General features: G+C 43.2%; 1 protein-coding gene across 4 annotated transcripts in view; it reads left to right on the top strand.

Moving 5' to 3' along the window:
* The window catches only part of raph1a (Ras association (RalGDS/AF-6) and pleckstrin homology domains 1a), a 250,079-nt gene that overhangs the window by 182,069 nt on the left and 46,761 nt on the right, over positions 1-21,249 (top strand). For all 4 annotated transcript variants that reach the window (XM_038787932.1, XM_038787930.1, XM_038787922.1 and 1 more), the window contains 4 exons: positions 5,286-5,363; positions 6,894-7,053; positions 16,623-16,744; positions 18,435-18,500. In XM_038787932.1, coding sequence (XP_038643860.1) covers positions 5,286-5,363; positions 6,894-7,053; positions 16,623-16,744; positions 18,435-18,500 — 426 coding nt within the window. The remainder of the gene's footprint in view (positions 1-5,285; positions 5,364-6,893; positions 7,054-16,622; positions 16,745-18,434; positions 18,501-21,249) is intronic.

Here is a 21,249-nt window from a genome sequence, read left to right as displayed (position 1 = left end):
GTTGAGCCTCAGCTGTCAAATGGTCTTTTGGGATGAGGTGTTAGAAGATGACCAGGGCCTGTGGACACCTGCAGCAAGGTGTGTGTGTGTGAACATGGAATGGAGTAAATTAGATGAGGAAATTGATTGAAGGCAAGAGATCCAGAGGAATTTCATCACGCCACGTTAAAATAATCCATGATTTCATTTATTTATAAAAAAACCTTTTTGTTCTCTTCCCGAATGTTGTATCATTTTCTCCTACTTCCTTAGGCTCCCTTCTCCCCTCCGCACCACACACAAGCCATTCCTTAAGCAAGATGGCAGTCAGCAACTTATTCCCAAGCTTCTGCCGCGTATGCTCTTGAATCTGTTGCTAAAAGGCAACTTGCGTTGGTAAGTGGGCTCTGCTTTTCTCTCTGTCTTGCAATAGTGTCTTTCCCTATGCCTGGTGGCTCACTTGACTACAACACCAGAAGCAATAGACCTAAAACTTATATTCTGACCCCAGAGTAATATTCAACTAGGAATTAGTGTGAAAGCACTGAGGGGAAGCCTGCTGGAGCAACCTACCCATTTGTTGAAAATGGTTTTCCTCGATCAGCGTAGTTCATAGATCTGGTCAATAACTCTGTCCGTAGCATCCTATTGAGCCAGTTCACTAGAACTGGAACAATCTTACTATATATTCAGTTTATTAATTGGATTATATTATTAATTTGTGGGAATAGAAATAGAATGTTGTGGATCTTCGATTTTTTTTTCCCCCCATTTGTTTAGGGAATATGGACATTGCTGTCAAGACCAGTATGTTTTGCTCATCCTTGAAGGTGGTCATGTGCAGCCTTCCTGAGCCATTATACTCCATGTGGTGAAGGTGGTCCCACAATGCTGTGAGGCAGAGTTACAGCATTTTGACCGAGCAATGATGAAGAAGAGACAATATGTTTCTAAGTCAGGATAGTGTGTGACTTAGATAGTAATTGCAGGTAGTGCTGTTCCCATGCACCTTTTGCCCTTGTCTTTTAGTTAGTAAAGGTCGTGGGTTTGGAAGGTGCTGTTGAAGAAGCCTTGGCTAGTTACTGCCGTATATTGTCTAGAGATAATACACACTTCAGCCATGGTACGGTGGTGTGGAAGGAATTAATGTTGAATGTGGTGCCAATCAAACGGGCTGCTTTGTCCTTGATCAATCTTTTTGAGTGTTATTGGAGCTGCACTATCCAGACAGGTGGGGAGTATTCCATTGCATTCCTGACTTGAGTCTTGTAGATGGTGGACAGGTTTTCGGGAGTCAAGAGGTGAATTACACACGGGCAAATTCCCAGCTGTGACCCGCTCTTTTAGCTACTCTAATTATGTGGCTGGTCCAGTTCTGTTTCTGGTCAATGTTGACCCCTAGAATGGAGGGTGGAATTGATGATCGTGATCCCGTTGAATGTTAGCAGGAGGTAGTTAGATTTTCTCCTGTTGGAGATGGTTAACAGTCATTGTCCAGTGCAGGTCTGGCACAGATGTTGCTTGCCACCTATCAACTGAGCGTAAGTGCATGTGAGCACAGATGCTTCATTATCTGACAGGTTTCAGGAATTGAGAACTGAATGCTGTGCAATTGTAAGCGAACATTTTGACATATTTTTGATATTTTCTTGGATCTATTTTGAGCCCCTGCCTTTTTTTGAGCAGCTGTCAGGTGTGAGAGGAGCTCCCAAGGGACTCCGCTTTCCTTTTTCCCTTCGCCTTCCTGTGAGGAAGTGTTGACTGGCTGAGATTGGAGACTTCAGACATGGAGAATTTAAAACAAAAGAGTTGAAGAAAAATTGCTGCTGAAAAGTACCTAACTAGGTCAGTAGAGCTCTTCCCGTTTGTACATTAGGCTGGTCTGTAGAACAGCTAGGCTTCTGTCATTAAGCTCATTGACCTTGGGTAACAAAGAGGTGGGCATGGTAGAGAATTTGCAGGACTTGTCATTCTTAATCACTGTCCAATGTTCCCTACTTTCATTAGAATCCATAAATTCCTACAGTGCAGAAAGAGGCCCAGCGAGTCTGCATTGACCCTCTGAAAGAGCACCCTACCTATGCCCACTCCCCTACTCTATTCCCGTAACCCCACCTAACCTGCACATCTTTGGACTTTGGGAGGAAACCGGAGCACCTGGAGGAAACCCAGGCAGCCACTGGGAGAAAGTGTAAACTCTTCACAGACAGAGAAGGCCGGAATCGTCACCTGGGTCCCTGGTGCTGTGAGGCAGCAGCGTTAACCACTGTGATGCACTGCCGCTGTGTGGTTGTCTTTAAGAGCTCACCTGGGTTCGACTATTCTCATTACTCTTGACCCATGTCAATATTGGTCACTTGGATGAGAAACCAGCACCTGTGATCTATTTTATCAGGAGTTGAATATCTTCCAGTGAGCTGGAGACAACTGGTTAGAGATGCACTACCTGAGTTCTCCCTGCTCAGAATTGGCCTTATTTTCTCCATCCCCAAGCAGGGGGTAACCTGATCAATCCCTGCAGCTTTTGCTTTGTTAAGCAGGCTGGTCACCTTGCTGTTAGAAGGAATGGCCGCCAGCATTAAGCAGACAAAACACATTATTCACTACTTTTCCAATGAAATGAGAATGTTGGTAACAGATTTTGGAAGGTTATAGACAGATTGGTGAAATGGGCAGACACACAGCAGGTGAAATTTAGTGCAGGGGTCTGAAGTGATTCACTCCGGTAGGAAAAATGAGGAGAAGCAAAATAAACAAAATGATGCAATTTTATAAGAAGTGCAGAAACAGGGAGACCTGGGAGTTTACATACTCACATTGCTGAAGGTGGCAGGACCGTAATGGGAGGTCAGCTGAGCCAGGATTGGAGCCTGCCCCCAACCATGCACAATGCGTGAGTGTACAATGCCGTATAAGTCAGAGTTAAATGCCTTGGGAAAGAAAGTGAGACCAGTGCTTTGCATAGATTCTTCCTTTCTGTTAGCTCAGCAGGATGTTAACTGGACATCTGGGTTTTCTTGGCTGGGATTGATTCAGATTCTGTATACTGTGTCTCCACTGTCTGAGGTAAATTTAAACAGAAAATCGGATTATTTTAAATTTTGACTGCAGTCAGCTGTGTGTTTGCACCAGCTGTTTGACTTGTTAACATTTGCAGGTGGCTAGTTGTTACACGCCATGAACAGGACTCTATGCCAGATACATGCTGATTTTAGAATAAGCTGTCATTTTTCATGCAAACATTTTTGACCCCATCAACTATCCTGTTGACAAGCCTTGGATTTACAGCCCTGGCTCAGTAGTAAGCTTCATGATGTTTTAACTAAATCTTTCCAGGAAACACATACCCCCAATTACTGAGTCCAAAGCTTTTATCTTTAAATATGATCAAATTCAGAAAAAGGAGAATGGATACTCCGGTGGATTAGTTGAAGAAATCCGTGAACTATGCAAATTAAGTTAATTCTCATCTTGTGTTCGGTATATTGATTCGACTGGTGGCAGTAGTTGATAAAATTGGCTTTGCAGTCCACAAACTCGCTGTCAAATAACACTGTCTGGGGAGAGGGGATATGGAAGCTGATGAACAGCAGGCTCAGTTATGATCCACCCCATGGTTAAAGAGCTTTCTAATACACAAAGCTTCATATTGCAGGGTATTGGACATTGATTGGTGCCAGTGAAACTGTACCCTAGCAAGAATCAGTGCCTTCAGAAGGAAAGGGGGGATGTTTACCAAACAAAATTCATAGTGGAGAACTTTTGACCTATGGTCACTTTTTCGCAGGCAATTTCTCTGAACTGAGCAATCTGAGAGCTTGATGGTTCCACTGAGCAGGAAATCAGAAATGTATCTTTTAAATATGCCACATAAAATGTCATTACATTCTGTTAACCGTTCATTTTGCATTTGTTTTAAATGATGGAATTGCATTTCCTCTTTTTTCTTGCCACTCAATCTCTCACCTGTTCTTTAAGCTCTTGTCTGGTCCTCCCCCAGGGCTCCTGGCTGTGCAGCTTGCCTGGTGGTTGGTCCCTTCAGGAGATATGTCTTAAGGGAAGAGAGAGCCCACCTTTTTTCCCGTGCACACAATAAGCTTGCTAGCACCAGCAGATGCTTTCGATTTATACACCTCGAGCAAGGACAGACTGTAGTCTGAAGACCATTTACAGATATGGATAAGGATACCTATATTAAAACATTGGACTTCTGGTTCTGCTTACTGGTTCAGTAACTTGTTGACACACATTAGTTAATTCCCTTTGAGATTTGAAACTGGGATTCCCAAGAGGCCTCTGATTTTGAGCAATAATGCACAGAAGTTGGTGGTTTGCAAAATCAAAATGATAAAAATCCCATTGTGTTCATAAGTGCCTGCACCTGCTGTGCCTGATATTATCTAACTGGTGTGTGATGAATGAACGTCACTGGTTTTGAGCCACATATAATGTAAAATTAAAAAGGGAGGTGGGAAGAATTGGTAATTTCCCTAAAAGCAGCAGTGTTGGCACAGGGGCCTGCTGCTGAGGTGCTTTTTGCTCTTTGCTTAATTAGGTTCTCAGCCAATAGCTTGGGCACGTCATCACGTTAGCAAGTCTTTTGTGGTGTGGAATTATATTTATGATGGGTCTATCCCTCAACTATCCCAGCTGTTGCTGTCAGTTGTGCACAACACAGGCCTTGTTCAAACCAAAGCTTTGTCAGGATTCCACTTTGTGCCATATTGGAGCATGCAGGTAAAATAATATGACCTGTTTTAAAGCAAGGTTTTTATGGATGATTTTTTGAAGTAGGAATGACGACAACTGAAACCAAGTTTACCTTTTCAACTCGCTCATTTGCCCCTTATAAATATGCCTTTCATTGCAGATTTTTTAAAAAATGGGCGTATAAATCTTGCAATTTACTGGTGCCTTGAATGCAGTTAAATGTGAACAGTCTGGTCAACAGCAAATTTAGTTTGTTCCCTTGAGAGATTAGGTAAAACAAAGGGAAATCCGTTGCAAAATTCTAATGGTTGTGTGATTTTTATTTCCCAGTTAATTTTATTCCATAAACAGGAGGAAGGCTAAAAGCAGATGTAGTGAAGGATATTTGAGCGAAACCTATTCTTTAGTGACATCTAATTAAAGGTCCTGTGCGATATAGCAAGACTTGGGGATGTTGATTGAAATGTGCCTGAGCTTACTGTGCAATGGTGGTTGGTCAGATGAAGCTGCTTTCCCATGCTTTGTCTGTAAGGTGTATTCCCCTGGTGCACTACAGTGTACTGATTCATCTTAATTTGCTCACTATGTATCGACAGGAGGAGCAGGCTGCCAGACAGAAAGCAGAAAAAATAAGGGTGGCATTGGAGAAGATCAAAGAGGCACAAATCAAAAAGGTAAGAGTTTGCAAACAGCAAAGGAGAAATAATTTACAGTGCAAGAAATCAAACAAGAACAAAAACTACCAGTATTCCTGTCAGCACCTGTGGAGAAATGTTCCAACAATGGGGCCACATCTGACTTTATTTTATTTATTCACGGAATATGGCATTCCAGGCTAGGCCAGCGTTTATTGCCCATCCCTTTCAGAAGGTGGTGGTGAGCTGATTCTTGAACTGCTGCAGTCCATGTGGTGTAGGAACACGCATGGTGCAATTAGGGCAGCAGTTCCAGGATTTTGACCCAACTACAGTGAATATATTTCCAAGTCAGGCTGGTGAGTGGATTGGAGGGGAACTTCCAGGTGGTGTATGCTATCCGTGTCCTTCTAGATGGTAGAGGTCGTGGTTTTGGAAGGTGCTGTTGAAGGAACCTTGACAGATTGACACCATGCATCTTGTAGATGGTACACACTCCTGCCACTGTGCATTGGAGGGAGTGAATGTATAAGTTATGGATAGGTATGTCTGTAATAACAGGCTGCTTTGTTTTGGATGATATTGAGCTTCCATGACCAGAATAATGCTGAATCCACCCTGCCTAAAGTATAAGCAGCATAAATTCAGCACCATGGAAACAAGGCCCTATTACAGAGCAATCTGTAATCTGAGCAGCGACTCTCTTACTAAGTGGCAGCACAAATGTAATTGCTCGCCAATTCCCCATTCACACCACCGGGCCTCAGCTTGAAACATATCCTGTGAACTGAACTCTGGACAAAATTTAATAGTTTTTTAAAGTCGGTACAACCCAAAATTTTCTCCCCCACTGTACAATTCATAGCAACTGCAACCAACAGGTGCCTGGCCTGGTAGCCTGGAGGTTGGGAAGAAGCTTGGTGATCCCGCCTGCAAACCTACAGGCAACAGAAAACACACTGGTGCTCATATTCCACAACGTGGGATTCAGATGGCAGTATAGAGCGTTGATTGATAATTCAGACAATATGAATTTATTATCCATACACATTTAGACAATTATCTGGCACGTGACCCATCTGCATGTCCACCATGCATCATCAAATGTCTTATTGTTTCCATTTACTAGCACACGGGTAGCAAACATTTGGCCTGTGGAATGGTTTTATTTCCCCCTGCAGTAAGGCCTGAAATGTGACACAAATATCTCCGGACTATTCAAAATATTAACATTTAAATCTGAGAAAAGGTGAGTAGTGTAGCCATGTTTCCAGGTGATTCAGCTCAGAACTTTGTTATTTTTAACCCTTCTTTATTCTGGTTGATACAAAATTACAAGTTAACTACTGAGTGTTTATTACTACTTAAAAGTTTGGGTCATTAAATATTAGGCTGCTACTCTGGAAATCGGGTAAATTACAAGATACAAATACTGTATTAGTGCCACTATAGGGTTGCACAGTTTTCTTCTGGAAAGTTAGCTCAGGAGAACTGATAGATGTTAATATTTGTAGGCAATGAAGAAGAAAGTCCAGCTGCCTGATTAACCGTCTAATTCTGCCCTTCTAGCTGGTGATACGGGTCCATATGTCTGATGAGAGCTCCAAAACGATGATGGTTGATGAAAGACAAACAGTCAGGCAGGTGCTGGACAATCTCATGGATAAGTCCCACTGTGGATTCAGCTCAGATTGGTCACTGGTGGAGACAATCCCAGAACTTCAAATGGGTAAGTTGGTGGGGCTGAGCAACCAGTTATATAATAATAATTATTGCTATATGTCGGGTATTGTAACGTCCTGGAAGTTGTCGCCTGAGTAGGCATGTTCACAAAATATTTCCAGACCATGTTTTCTTTTTCCCTTTCCTCCTATCAACTATGTTTGGTTGACCATTTCTGTAGACTTTATGGGTGCGAATCTCCGGCTGCGTTGGGCTCTTGCTTGAGTGCAACGTGATCGGAGAATGCCAGGAGAGGCCTCCAGCAAGCCGCCCGACGGGCTCTGCGGCCTCCTAGGATTCTCCGAAGTCCCGCGAGACATCGGAGTCGGAACCCCGTCCCAAATAGGCGGGACTGAATGATGTTGGCGGAAGCAGCTCGTAAACTACCTACCTTCATGGGATCCAACAGCCTCCCCTGCGAGGCTGCAACTGGACGCCAATCAGTGCTGGTCCCCATAAACGACCAGGCGGAACGTCACCGGGAGATTCTCCCGGGCCACTGGAGATTGCAGGATGGTCAGGAATAGTGCAGGATGGCTCCCTGGCCCTCCCCCCTGGAATGTGGGCACCTTGGCACTGCCACCCTGGCACTGTCAAGGAGCCCACATGGCACTGCCAAGCCAGCATGAGCTGGGTGGCAGTGCCAAGGATCTGGGGCCAAGGGGGTCCATGCCCATAAAATAAGGGCGGGAGGTTGAAGGGTGTGGGGAGTGCATGGCAGGTACGTAGGGGTCTCCGGGAGGTGAGGTGGGGTGGGTGATGGGTGGGGTTCCTAGAAGAAAGGGCGTGCTGTAGGGGGCTTAGGAGGGGCCTGAAGAGGGGGGACCCCAAATCGGGATGTCTCCTCTTGAAGGCTGTGGGGTAGTGTCCATGTGTGTTGGGGATGACATTGCCCATGGGTGGGGGTGTGGGGCCCCACAGGCCTACTTGGAGATCTGGGCAATCTTTCAAAATGGTGGCCCGATCGGAGTTCAGCTTCCCAGTGCTAAAAGAAAATTCAAAATGTGGGCTAAACCGGTGAGAAACTCCCCAGGGCCCAAAAAAGTGACCAAGTGTCAGTTGAATAGCGGTGGGGAACTCGCAAGTAGAGAAGGTGGGAAACTCCCTGAAAACCTTGCCACAAATTAACTTTGAAATTTTTGGGGAGAATTGGACCCTTACATGTTCCTTGATACTGTCACCAGGTATCTTTGTTATGTTGCTGTCAATGTACTACAAGAATTGCACCTAGGCCAATACATTTTGATGTTGTATGATGTGTTTTAATTAATTACCTTAAATTGCTCTTGCTGCTAGAACTAGTGACAAACCTACACCCTAGTGTTACAAGCTGAAAATGCTCTTTTCCAGGCCAAACCAGTTTGAATTATAGAATCTAAAATTGTACACAGTTGAAGTTGACAGAATGTGAAAATTCCATAACACCCATCATTATACTCTAATTCAGTAACAGGCCGTATTGAAAGCAGCGATGACTTGTGGGTGTCCTATCTCAGCCAGGCCCACCTGTTATTGAATGTTATTGAAATGCAGTATGTAAAGCCACTCTGTGACTCTCAAACCTTGACCCAATGCCAGCTGAGTGAAACCGCAGTTTAGATCAGCATATTGTGAAAAGCAATGGATTTTTAAAAGTATCATACATTTAAAATTCAGAGGCAGGATCTACCCGCCGCGTTGTGCCTGAAAGGCATCATGGCGCAACATAACCGGTAGAAGCCGGGAGGTCCCACTTCCGAAATCTACTTGGCTTGCCATGCCTCACGAGATTTGTAAGTGGGATCATTTTCTGGCAAATTTTCACATTAGAGTGAGACAGCTAATGTCACTCCAATATGCATTTATTAGATTTAACCAAGTCGTGGGATCTAATTCCTTTGGAGACATCGGGTGAGCGCCGTTCAGTGCTGGTGTCCACAAACAGGGGCCAGTCTTGGAACGGCACTCGTGAGCTCTCCCAGGGGATTCAAGGACCCCATGTGCATGCACTCTGGGCACTGCCTAGGTGCTGGGTGGCACTTAGTGACAGGGGCATTGCCAAGGTGGCAAGCTGGCAGTGGTGAGCGGGCCGTGGGTATCATGTGGGGACCCACTTGTACTGATTTGGGGCTGGGGAGGGGGTTTGGACATCACGTTGGGGGCTCACGTGATCGGGCGCCATTTAAAAATGGCGTCCTGATCTCTCGTTGCACTGAGTTCCGGCGAGTCAAGCTCCTCAGTGCAGTACAAGGGGCTAAGTGCGGCCTCGTCGTGGAGTTCCCCGCTGAGGCCACCAATCTACTCGGATGGGCATTAGATGGCAGGGTGTTTCTTGGCGCTCCGAGTGCTGGGAAACACCTGGCTAATCTCGCATGCTACGGGACTCTGTCCCCATTTGGGTGCTCCCCAGACTTCAACTAATTAACAGTACGTCCTTTCATGTACATTATCAGGTCAAGCTAATTGGTTTCTTAGAATTATTTACATTGGAGAGCCCCATGTGGAAAAAAATTATACTTCATCTAGGTCACAGGGCTGTTCTTCTACAGTTTTGCAATTCAGGTCTTGGGATGTACCTTTAAGCCCCACTACAGGATTTGAATATTAAAAATAATGGTGGACCCTCCATGGCAGTACCGAGATAGGGCAGCACTGTCTGAGATGCTGTCTTTCAGATGAGGCATTAAACTGAGTCCCTGTCTGCTCTCAACTGTGCGTAAAAAATTCCATGCCAAATTTTGAAGAGTAAGGGAATTCCTTATTGTTCTGCCTATAATTCGTCCTTAAATCAACACGTATCTGGTAATTATCACATTGCTGAAAATGGGAGCTTGCTCTGTAAATTGGCTGCAGTGTTCCTACATTCCAATCGTGACCACCCTTCAATAGGTACTCTGTTGGTTGTAAAGTGTTTTGGGACATACACTATTGTATGATTTAGATATTGGGCAGTAAGGGTGTCGCAGTGGTTAGCACTGCTGCCTCATGTCGCCGAGGATCTGGGTTTGATTCTGGCCCCGGGTCACTATCCGTGCGGAGTTTGCACATTCTTCCTGTGTCTGCCTGGGTCTCACCCCCACAACCCAAAGATGTGCAGGGTAGGTAGATTTGCTGTGCTAAAATTGCCCCCCTAATTTAAAAAAAAAATTGTGTACTCTAAATTTATTAAAAATAAGATATTGGGCAGTACAGGTGCACCCCCTCAACACAAGCTGTTCAGACCATTTACAGGAGTGCTGAACTCCAATACAAGTTCGAGAATTTCCAAAGCAGCCAATCTTGTGAGACATCTTGTGAGACAATTCAATTTCATTCCGGAGACACAGGAATTAGAAATGTTTGCTGGACAGTTTCTAAGGGATAAAAATTGCCACCATTGTAGACTGAGGGTGTGCTGCCTTCCTGCACTTTTTAAACAATTCATTGCTGTGCTCTGAAGGCAAAAATGCACTCCAGCATTAGACTAGCAGGAGTGCTCCATTGTGTGTATGTGAGATACAGATAGTAATTACAAAGAGATGAGGAAAATTAAAATTTAAAACATTCATTTTTTAATACAATTGTAATAAACCAAATTAATATACCTACCCTGAGGCCATTCTTTGTGGATCACCCATGGAAATATATCTCATTACATGGCATATTTCTGTCTGTTGAGGGATATTCCTGATTCATTCTGCTGTATGTGATGGATGGTCATTTCCCAGCTACATTCTTCCAATTGCCCATGATCTAATTAAAAGATCCAGTGTTTTTGTTTTTGCAAACTGGCATCTTTGTGTCGGGTAAATCTTGGGTTATCCATAGAAGAGGGATGGTCTCAATATACCACATAAATGTTGTATTATGGATAGAAAACATCTAAGGAGTATTTATACTTCAACTGTAGCGTCATTCAAAGTGGCTTTGTGCCAACAATGAGCAGTTGTGTGAATCAGAAGTCTGGGTCTGCCCTAAGCTTGGACCAATGTAGAGGGAGATTTCCCCCAAAATCTTTCACCTGTGATCATAGTCTATGATTTGGCCATGACTGTTTTTGGGGATTCGCACCTCCATTAGGTCTTTGGATTTAAAGCTCCATGAATTCCGGTAATCTATTTTATTCTATAAGACACCTTATCCTAATTACAGATTGCTCTGTTGTGACATTATCTCTTTTTATATGCACCCATTCTCTTTGAGGCCAGGTACATTGTCACTGGACAGATCTTGGCTCCTTGTTTGCTGAACAAGTTAATTCAGTGCCTGAAATACTGACCCAGGTAGAAGAGAATGTCCACGATTTATCTACTGATATGTACTGAATTAACCAACCTCTGCTGGAATGGCCATTCAGGTTCTTTTGTGTTCATGGGCTAGAAAGAGTAGAATCGTTCAGCTTTCCTGCTACTCCGACTCGAGTGTGTTCATCTTTGGATGCAGTGAGGCCAGGATCAGAGCTGGCTTCATGCCCTACCAGGTCAGGTACTGACACTCGATGTTAACTCAGCCGAGCTGTCACTCTTCCTCCATTTATCTAGCAGGCTACAAATGGCTGCAGAGAGAACAAATGGGGAGGGGGAGGGTGGCAGGAGGTAGACCGTTGTCCTCTTTTTCTGTTATGGTTTCAGCTGTGTTATAGACCAAATTGTCATGCGGCCCCATTGTTCAGACAATCCAAATGTTTGGATCTTCAGAGTCCTATAATCCATTCTCTTCTATCCCAGCAGAATGTTGGTGTCCATTTAAAATGGATTGTCATGTTTCAAAACTTTTCTTTCAATGGCTGGGATTTGCGATTAAATTATATTTTGTATTGCGCTGGAGTAATTGATTAGTGAATTTTTTTGTGTTTTTATTGGCATTTCATTATTTACATTAGTGTACACAATACATGCTGGGAAAGCATGGTGATATAATAACTGAGAAAAACATAAACTAGCCATAAATAACAATGTAAAAAAAAAAGCACATGAAATAAGCTAGTAAGTTAACACACAAATATCAATACAACTACTACAGCAAAGAGTAACCAGTGATCTACTTGTGTTGCCTCGATTGGTTATGATGCAAGAGTAGGCCGATGGCTTTATTCTGTGAGCCCCTTTTCGTTTCTCAGTGTTTCCTGGGCCAACCTCCCATTTCCATGTTCTCCCGGTCTTTCATGTGCGGGATGAGTGAATTTACAGCACCAAGAAGCAGAGGTCTGTGAGCTGCTCATGAGCATGGGAATGGAAAAGTCTTTAGAGTGACCATGAACATTAAGCAATTGGTCATCTCATCTCGTGGTTAGCAAATATTTGCATTGAATACCAAGAGGACAATTCTGTTTCTGACACAACATGAGATGTCTATAGAGTATATAGCCCTGTAGGGGGTTGACCGGCAAGTTGGTGATTCCCTCCTTTCAGAAGGTGTCTGAAGCACACTTCCTACTCTCCAAGTCCCACCCTGGGGTCAGAATTAATAAACTTAAGGGCAGTCAACTTTTAACAAAGGATTACAAAAACTGATCTTTCACCTGGAAGTAAAAATGCAGGAAGGTCCGTTGTTGCAGTTGGAAATTTTCCAGAAATAAAGAATTCCAATAATGTGTCTTGTTATTTTTCCTAATTTTTACAGAGGAGAAAATTTGGATTAAGTAGGCCAAATTTGTTCACAAACTGTTACTCCTGTTTTCTTACTTCTGTCTGTAAAATAAAACCGTTTCGCAAATTTGACCTACTTGTTTCATGTCGGTATTTCTCATTCAAGACTATGGAGAAAGTGCACGCGATGGGACTTGTGCAAAAGCATGATATTGTGTTGTGCTGTCATGTAACTAGGTATTAGGTAGGATATTGCTGCAAGTACTCAGCAGGTCAGTTGGCATCCATGTGGAGTGAAGCAGTTAAAATTTCAACTGTTGTGATCTTGAATCGGAAAAGAATAATGTTATTGGTGTAACAGGTTTTAAGTAACTGCAGAGACAGAAAGAGGAGGAAAAAAACACCAGGGAACATCTGAGAGAGGTAGAATGTAGGAGAGAATAAATACAAAAGGGACAATGGTGTAAGGGAAAAAACAGGGTGGTGATGGGGTCAGTAAATAAAATGTATTTCGAGAAGGTGTGACTGGAAATAGTGGAATCACTGCTAATATATGCTGGAAGTGATTATGATCTGAAATTGGTGAACTTAATTTTGAATCTGGAAGGTTGATCAAATTATGAGGTGCTGTTTCTCCATCTTACAGTGGGTTTCAATAGAGCAGTGTGGGTGATAGAGGGGTCAGAATGGAGCAGGGCAGGGAATTCAAATGGCAGGTGGTCAGAAGTTTGATGTGCTTGTGCTGAGCAGAAGTAATCTACAAAGCAGTCACCCAATATGCATTTTGTCGCCCCAGTGTGGAGAAGACTGTGTTGACACAAAGACAAGAAGTCAAAGTAAATTGCTGATTCACCTGAAAGGAATATTCAGGAAGGTCTTGCAAGGGATCTCCTGCATTTACATGGAAAAGTGTTATGGGAAGGAGAGGAGGTGATTGAATAGGAAACAGGGTGTTGCAAAAGGAATGGTCCCTTCAGAATGTTGGAAAGTAAGGGAGAATGTGTTTGATGGCGACATCACACTGGAGGTAGCAGAAATGGTGGAGAATGATCTGTTAGTTGTGGAGGCAGGTGGTCTGGAAAATGAAAATAAGGGAACCAAGATTACGGTTTTAGGAGGAAGTTGATGGGATGAGAGTAGAAATGTTGGGAATGGAACAAACCCAGTCAAGGGTCCTGTCAGCCATGGAGGGGAAAAGTTGGTTGAGGAAAAAGGAAAATGCATCGGAAGCACAGCTATGGGAATGAACTAGGGTCCTTCCAGGAGATGGGTGAGAATAATTGTGGTCTAAATAGCTATGAGTCATTGGCTTCATAGTGGTTGATAGCCTACCTTCAGAAGACAGAAATCGAAAAGTGAAGGGGCGAGTGATAGACCAGTTAAACACAGGTGAAAGGTGGAAATTGAAATCCAAGTTGTAGAAATTTTTTGAGCTCAGGCCAAGTGCTACAAGCAGCACTGATACAATAACAGAAATAATACAATAGCAGAAACTGATACAGCAGCAGAATAGCAGATGGTGGCCTTAATTGCGAGAGGATTTGAGTACAGGAGCAGGATGTCTTGCTGCAATTATACAGGGCATTGGTGAGGCCACACCTGTTATTGTGTGCAGTTTTGGTGGTCTTATCTGAGGAAGGATGTTCTAATAGAGGGAGTGCAGCGAAGGTTTACCAGACTAATTTCTGGGATAGCAGGACTGACGTTCAAGAAGAGATTGAATCGGCTAGGATTGTATTTGTTGGAGTTCAGAAGAATGAGGGGGGGGATCTCATAGAAACCTATTAAATTCTAACGGGACTGGACAGGGTAGATGCAGGAAGGATATTTCCGATGGTGGGTGTCCAGAACCAGGGGTCACAGTCTGAGGTGGACCATTTAGGACAGAGATGAGAAATTTCATCACCCAGAGAGTGGTGAGCCTGTGGAATTCATTACCACAGGAAGTAGTTGAGGCCAAAACATTGTATTGTTTCAAGAAGCAGATAGATATTGCACTTAGGGCGAAGGGGATTAAAGGGGGAAAGCAGGATTAGGTTATTGAGTTGGATGATCAGCCGTGATCATAATGAATGGCGGAGCGGGCTTGAAGGGTTGAATGCTCCTATTTTTTTCTATGTTTCTAGAAACAGGTGAGGGAGGGGTCCTGAGTAGGACTGGAACAAATAATGTTCCCCATATCCCAAGAGAAGGCAAACTAATAGCTAGGGCTCAGAGGTTTCCATTGCAACACCTATGATTTGTAGGAAGTGAGTGGATTCAAAGGAGTTCCGACAGTCAGATGGTGAACTGTGGTGGTTGATGAGGGCTTAGAGAACTATTTGGCTGGAGACTTTGGAGGAAAGATCTCTTAATCAGTGACAGTCTTGGAACTGATGGTTTGAGATGGATGATGCCATTCCTGCAGTTGGTTGCCAATGAAAACATCTAGAGAGTGTAAAGAAGGGGGGTCCAAATGAAATAAGAATCATGAGGCAGCACGGTAGCATTGTGGATAGCACAAATGCTTCACAGCTCCAGGGTCCCAGGTTCGATTCCGCCTTGGGTCACTGTCTGTGCGGAGTCTGCACATCCTCCCCGTGTGTGTGTGGGTTTCCTCCGGGTGCTCCGGTTTCCTCCCACAGTCCAAAGATGTGCAGGTTAGGTGGATTGGCCATGATAAATTGCCCTTGGTGTCCAAAATTGCCCTTAGTGTTGGGTGGGGTTACTGGGTTATGGGGATAGGGTGGAGGTGTTGACCTTGGGTAGGGTGCTCTTTCCAAGAGCTGGTGCAGACTTGATGGGCCGAATGGCCTCCTTCTGCACTGTAAATTGTGTGTGACATGAAGACTAGAGAAAAGGGTCCACTGCATGAGAAAAAAGTAGGCGTGGAGGCAAAGGAGAATAGGGAAGATCAGAAAGGGTTAGTGAAAATATGGTAAATGGTAAGATTGGTAGAAGGAATGGGACCAGAGGAAAGTAAAGGAGAGGAAGGATTCAGGGAGACATTACGTTCAAGAATTGTTGAAGCTATAGATCCTTACTAGTTGAAAGGAGGAGGAAAAGCTTTTCAGTCAAGCTCCAGATCAAGCAAAGGATGATTGGAGCTGCAGCGATGGTGAGCCTGTACTGCTGAAGAGAGGGATTGAGAGCATGCATGTAGCAGTGCATGGTTCTCGGGATGCAGTGGTTTGAGGAATGCTAAATATCTTGGTAATGTTTGTAGTCATGGGTGGAACAGGAACATGAAGGGTGGAATTCCGATTGCAATCCATGTGGGATAAGTTGAAGCCAGAGACATTTACTGAGCAAAGGGATGTGACTGTGAAAGTGAATTTTGATAGATACCTGATAAACACAAGAAGGGAAATGGACAAAAAAGACAAAAAAAACAATGAAGATGTAGAAGGTAAAAGAGACAGGTGGAAATCCTGTCTGAGAGAAGAGCAGTACATCAAAGTGAGCATTTCTGGAAGGGAAGTGGCAATGAGTTAAACACAAAACACTGCAGATTCTGGAAATCTGAAATAAAAATAAAGTGCTGGAAATGCTCCGCTTATAAAGCACCATCTATGAAGAGAGAAAGAGTTGATGTTTCAGGTCTGTGACCTTTCACCTAGGTCAATTTCCTTTGAATTCTGTCTGGCTCACTAGGATCTGAAGTGGGTCTGGTCTGATAGTCCCTGACACACACTGATAAATTATTCTGCAGTACTCTGGTAAAAAAATTGTTCCTGAAAACTGTAGAGATGAAGTTGGTAGTTTATGGACAAACTGTAGAGGGGATCAAAACTACTCTGGAGTGGGATGAGGGACTTATACTTTCTCCAGAACCTGAACATGAACTTAAATTTAAAAAAATAGGCTACTTATCATAATCAGCAAGTGGCATGCCCAAACCAATAGTTCAAGAACCACTGTTCTAAATTATATAAATTGCAGAAGGACTAGATCCTCCCATAATATAACTACTGGCTATCAACGACATTTGATAATTTCACTAGTTCTTGACTGTTTAATTTTCTTTCTCTTCGTTTTCTTTTAATTTCAGAGCGAATTTTTGAAGATCACGAAAATCTGGTGGAGAACTTGCTGAACTGGACTCGAGACAGTCAGAATAAGCTCATGTTTACTGAACGCATTGAGAAATACGCACTTTTTAAAAATCCACAGGTATGTGAAGCTTCTGACAAACGGTAGACCTCAACAATGATGTAGAATTACTTTCTTATTGTCATCCCGCAGGCTACTTGCATTTATTATTCACTGGTACCTTAATCAATTGAACTGTCTTACATTATTTCCACACTGCATACAACTACTACCTAACTGTTTCATTTTATTGTAATGCAGATTCCAAGATGTGGACTGTGGAGATGTCAGTTCACATGACATCTGCAAGACACAAGGGTTTTGTGCTCATATTTCACAAGACACATTATGATCTTTCATTGAATTGCTGGTTTAACACTCATGGTTGGACTGTTATACTTGATTCATTTAAAACCTAGATAAGTTCTGTGCTCCCTTGCCTGGAGCCCAGGAATCAGCAGTTAGAATTGAATATTGGAGTATAATGGAAGTTGTGACGTATTGTAGTTGCCAGGACCAATGGCTAGTCCAGTTGTTCAGGTTCTTGCTTCACAAATCTTTGTGCTCTGAGGTTCAAAGTCCTCACCTAAATGTCAGGCACACAGTAAGCTTTTTGTATTACATGTTGGAAACAGTAGGAATGCAGAATACTTCAGTTCCCTTGGCACAATGTCATTAATTTTAGCTTGAGTGTTAGTTTTTGTTGTTTTTAATCAAAGCCAGCTTCACGTTTTTCTGTTATCTTTGGGTTCCTCTATGAAATACGTTTGGGAGAGTACCAAATCAGTTTGTAGCAAACATGCTGCCACAGCATAAACTGCCTCTTGTATAGTATTAATTGGCAATTAGATTCAGGAGCTGTGGGATGGCTGGTGTGGGAAATGGCAAGGTATTGCAATAAGAAACACTCCATTGATGTTGGGATGAGGTATCTAACTGAACAATGCAGAGGGAACGAAGTCCACAACTAACCCCTGTTGTGCTCCCTGTACTGGAAGTGTTTGATGGGGACAGTTGAAGAAGGAACTTTGCTCTGTATCTAACACCATGCTGTACCTGCCCTGGGAGGGGGACAGTGTAGAGGGAGCTTCGCTCTGTATCCAACCCTGTGCTTTATCTGCCCTAGGAGTGTTTGATAGGATCTGGGTAGAGGGGGAGCTTTACTATGTATCTAATCCATGCTGCCAAACGGTGGGAGTATAATGGTTGATGTGTTTGTTGGTGATGCCAGAATAATAACTTAATGGTAGGAAGGGCAATCGGCGATGTGCAGCAAATACTGGCATTACCAGTAACGCCCCTCGACTCATGAATGAATTTTTAAAAAAATAGGTTAAAAAGGCCATTGGAAAAAATAAGCAAGGCACCGGGGTTAATTGCCAAAGGGATAGATTGAAAAGCAGGACAGTTTTATTAAACATCTATAGAGCCTTATTTAGACTACGTTTGGGCTGGAGGAGATTACAGCGATTGGGGAAGTGAGGCTAAGGAGGGATTTGAAAACGAGATGAAAATTTAAAAATCGAGGCGTTGCTTGACTACTGTGACTTGTTCCAGGATGCTGAGCAGTGCCGAAGCCGTGGTGTTCTGTCACTGGCTTTCCCAGAGCAGGTTGCATCCAGCTGAAAATGAAAATAGCTTTGTATGCAGTAAGACCAAAATGTCAGCTGATCTTAGCTTCGGGACAGCAGCAAGCAATGAATCTCTGGGTTAATGTACAGATGTTTCAAATATGTAATTAACTGCACTAATGTGCTTTTATGTATCACAGAATTACCTGCTGGGGAAGAGAGAGAATTCTGAGATGGGAGATAGAAACAAAGAAGCATTACTCGAGGTAAGTCAGGTGCACAAGCTCAATTTCTGAGATAATTGAAGCTCAATGGGTATCTAACAATTGCGAGGGTCAGCTTTTCTCATTGGCTTTCAGACGAGTGATTGTCCCAAAGAGGACTGAACTTGAGGTTAAAAAAAAAAACACTTTGAGGACAGCACGGTGGCATAGAGGTTAGCACTGCTTCCTCTTGGCGCCGAGGTCCCAGGTTCGATCCCGGCTCTAGGTCACTGTGTGGAGTTTACACATTCTCCCCGTGTTTGCGTGGGTGTCACCCCCACAAACCAAAGATGTGCAGGCTAGGTGGGTTGGCCAAGCTAAATTCCCCCTTAATTGGAAAAAATGAATTGGGTACTCTAAATTTGTAAAAAAAAACACTTCCAATCTGAAACAAAATCCATAAATACTCATGCTGTAAAATGAAATGGGCGTTGGATATTCATTGCCTTAAGCCTACTCCACCATTTGGTAGTATCATGGCTGAACCACCTCAGCTGTACTTTCCTGTATTATCCCCATCCCTTGATTCACTTAGTATCCAAAATCTTGGCAATTTGTGACTTGTACTCAATGACGGAGCATCCACAGCTTCCTGTGGTAGAGAATTCCAAAATGATTCTCAACCCTTTGAGTGAGGGGATTTGTCCTCGTCACATCATTTAAACTGAGAGGAACCAAGTCAGGTATAAGTGAAAATAACAAACCAATGGGGAAAATGCTTGGATTTTAAAACCTTTTTATTTGCATAAAAAGAACTGAAAATATTTGCCGTTTAATACCAAGGTGGAATAAAATTCAGTTTCCATGCATGCAATCCTCAAAAGACAAGAGATTGCTTCAAATAAATTAATTCTGAAGTAAATGCAAGTATTTGAAATAAATTGTGGTTTTGCCTGCAGTGTGTGGGGTAAAAGCTAGCATCTTGGGGAGCTGGTCCCAATACCAGCACAAAAAGAGCAAAATCTCAAAAGAGCCCTACATGCTTTATTTTTGGCATATTTATTTACGATTTCCTCAACTGTTCCCAACCTCAGTGACGGATCTCTAACTTTCGCTCCCATGTTAAATCAGTTTCAGATGTAAGCCAAGTTTGGAAAGATAAAATCACTAATCGCCCAGCTAGATGCTTGTCGTTGCCCAGGTGGACTGTTAAAGTGGGCCCCATTCCCGTATCAAATCAATAAGTAACACTGACTCAAGTTTATTCGATTTCCATGTCTTCAGTATTCCCTTTGAATATCTCTTCTGCTCCCCCACCCCCCATTTTCTTCAATAGGAATTTATTTATTTGTGCGGGTCAGGACACTGCTCTGTATTTCAGGAATTAATTATTTTTGGAAATGATTTTTAAATTTCAGGAGTTGATTAAGTAAATCTGGCATTAATCAGATGAGCAGTTTGGTTTATCATGGTAACTTTGAACTTGAACATTTCTGCATCCCAGATATTTAGCAATCAGGAAAGGACAAGTACTTGCATCTAAAATGTGATAAATGCGCTTGCTTCAAAGGTAGCATTCTAATATGGATTGAGTATATAATGAAATGAAAATCGCTTATTGTCACGAGTAGGCTTCAATGAAGTTACTGTGAAAAGCCCCTAGTCGCCACATTCCGGCGCCTGTTCGGGGAGGCTGGTACGGGAATTGAACCATGCTGCTGGCCTGCCTGGGTCTGCTTTAAAAGCCAGCGATTTAGCCCAGTGTGCTAAACTAGCCCCTGGTTGATGTTAACAGCAAATATCATGCTTGCATTCTATAATTCCAAACATCAGGCATGTTGATAATGAGAAGCCCCCCCCATGTCTGCGTGGGTCTCACCCCCATAACCCAAAGATGTATATGGTAGGTGCAGTGGCCACACTAAATTACCTCTTAATTGGAAAAAAAGAATTTGGCATTTTAAATTTATTTTTTTTAAATGAGAAGCTAGTTCTGGTTAGTACAGAATTTTTTAATTTTGAAACATTAAGAAATCTCTCTTGAGGAGGAAGGACTACCCTGAAAATGTCCCTCTGATAGGATTTTGTATTTGCCCCAATTTCTCCTCTGCTCCCGCCTTCTCTCCTGAAGACACTATTGCAGTTTTGGCAGCCCCTGCAGCCCCCTCAGGCCATCTTGAGTATGGAAGAGAATCAACTGCCATTTACATGTGCAGGTTATTGAGTCTAAACTAAAACGTACTGTCAACAGTTCACCTCAAAGAACCAAAAGAACAAAGAAAAGTGCAGCACAGGAACAGGCCCATTGGCCCTCCAAGCCTGAGCCGACCTTGCTGCCCATCCAAACTAAAATCTTCTCAACTTCCGGGGTTCGTATCCCTCTATTCCCATCCTATTCATGTATTTGTCAAGATGACCCATAAACGTCACAATCGTCCCTGCTTCCACCACCCCCTCCGGCAGTGAGTTCCAGGCACCCACTACCCTCTGTGTAAAAAAAACTTGCCTCGTACATCTCCTCTAAACCTTGCCCCTCGCACCTTAAACCTATGCTCCCTAGTAATTGACCCTTCTACCCTGGGAAAAAGCCTCTGACTATCCACTGTCTATGCCCCTCATAATTTTGTAGACCTATATCAGGTCGCCCCTCAACCTCCGTTGTTCCAGTAAGAACAAACCGAGTTTATTCAATCTCTCCTCATAGCTAATGCTCTCCATACCAGGTAACATCCTGGAAAATCTCTTCTGCACCCTCTCTAAAGCCTTCACATCCTTCTGATAGTGTGGTAACCAGAATTGAACACTATACTGC

Source organism: Scyliorhinus canicula, chromosome 2 (genome assembly GCF_902713615.1).
Source record: "Scyliorhinus canicula chromosome 2, sScyCan1.1, whole genome shotgun sequence".
In the NCBI taxonomy this organism is placed as follows: domain Eukaryota; kingdom Metazoa; phylum Chordata; class Chondrichthyes; order Carcharhiniformes; family Scyliorhinidae; genus Scyliorhinus; species Scyliorhinus canicula.
This window is presented reverse-complemented; position numbering and strand designations above follow the sequence as displayed.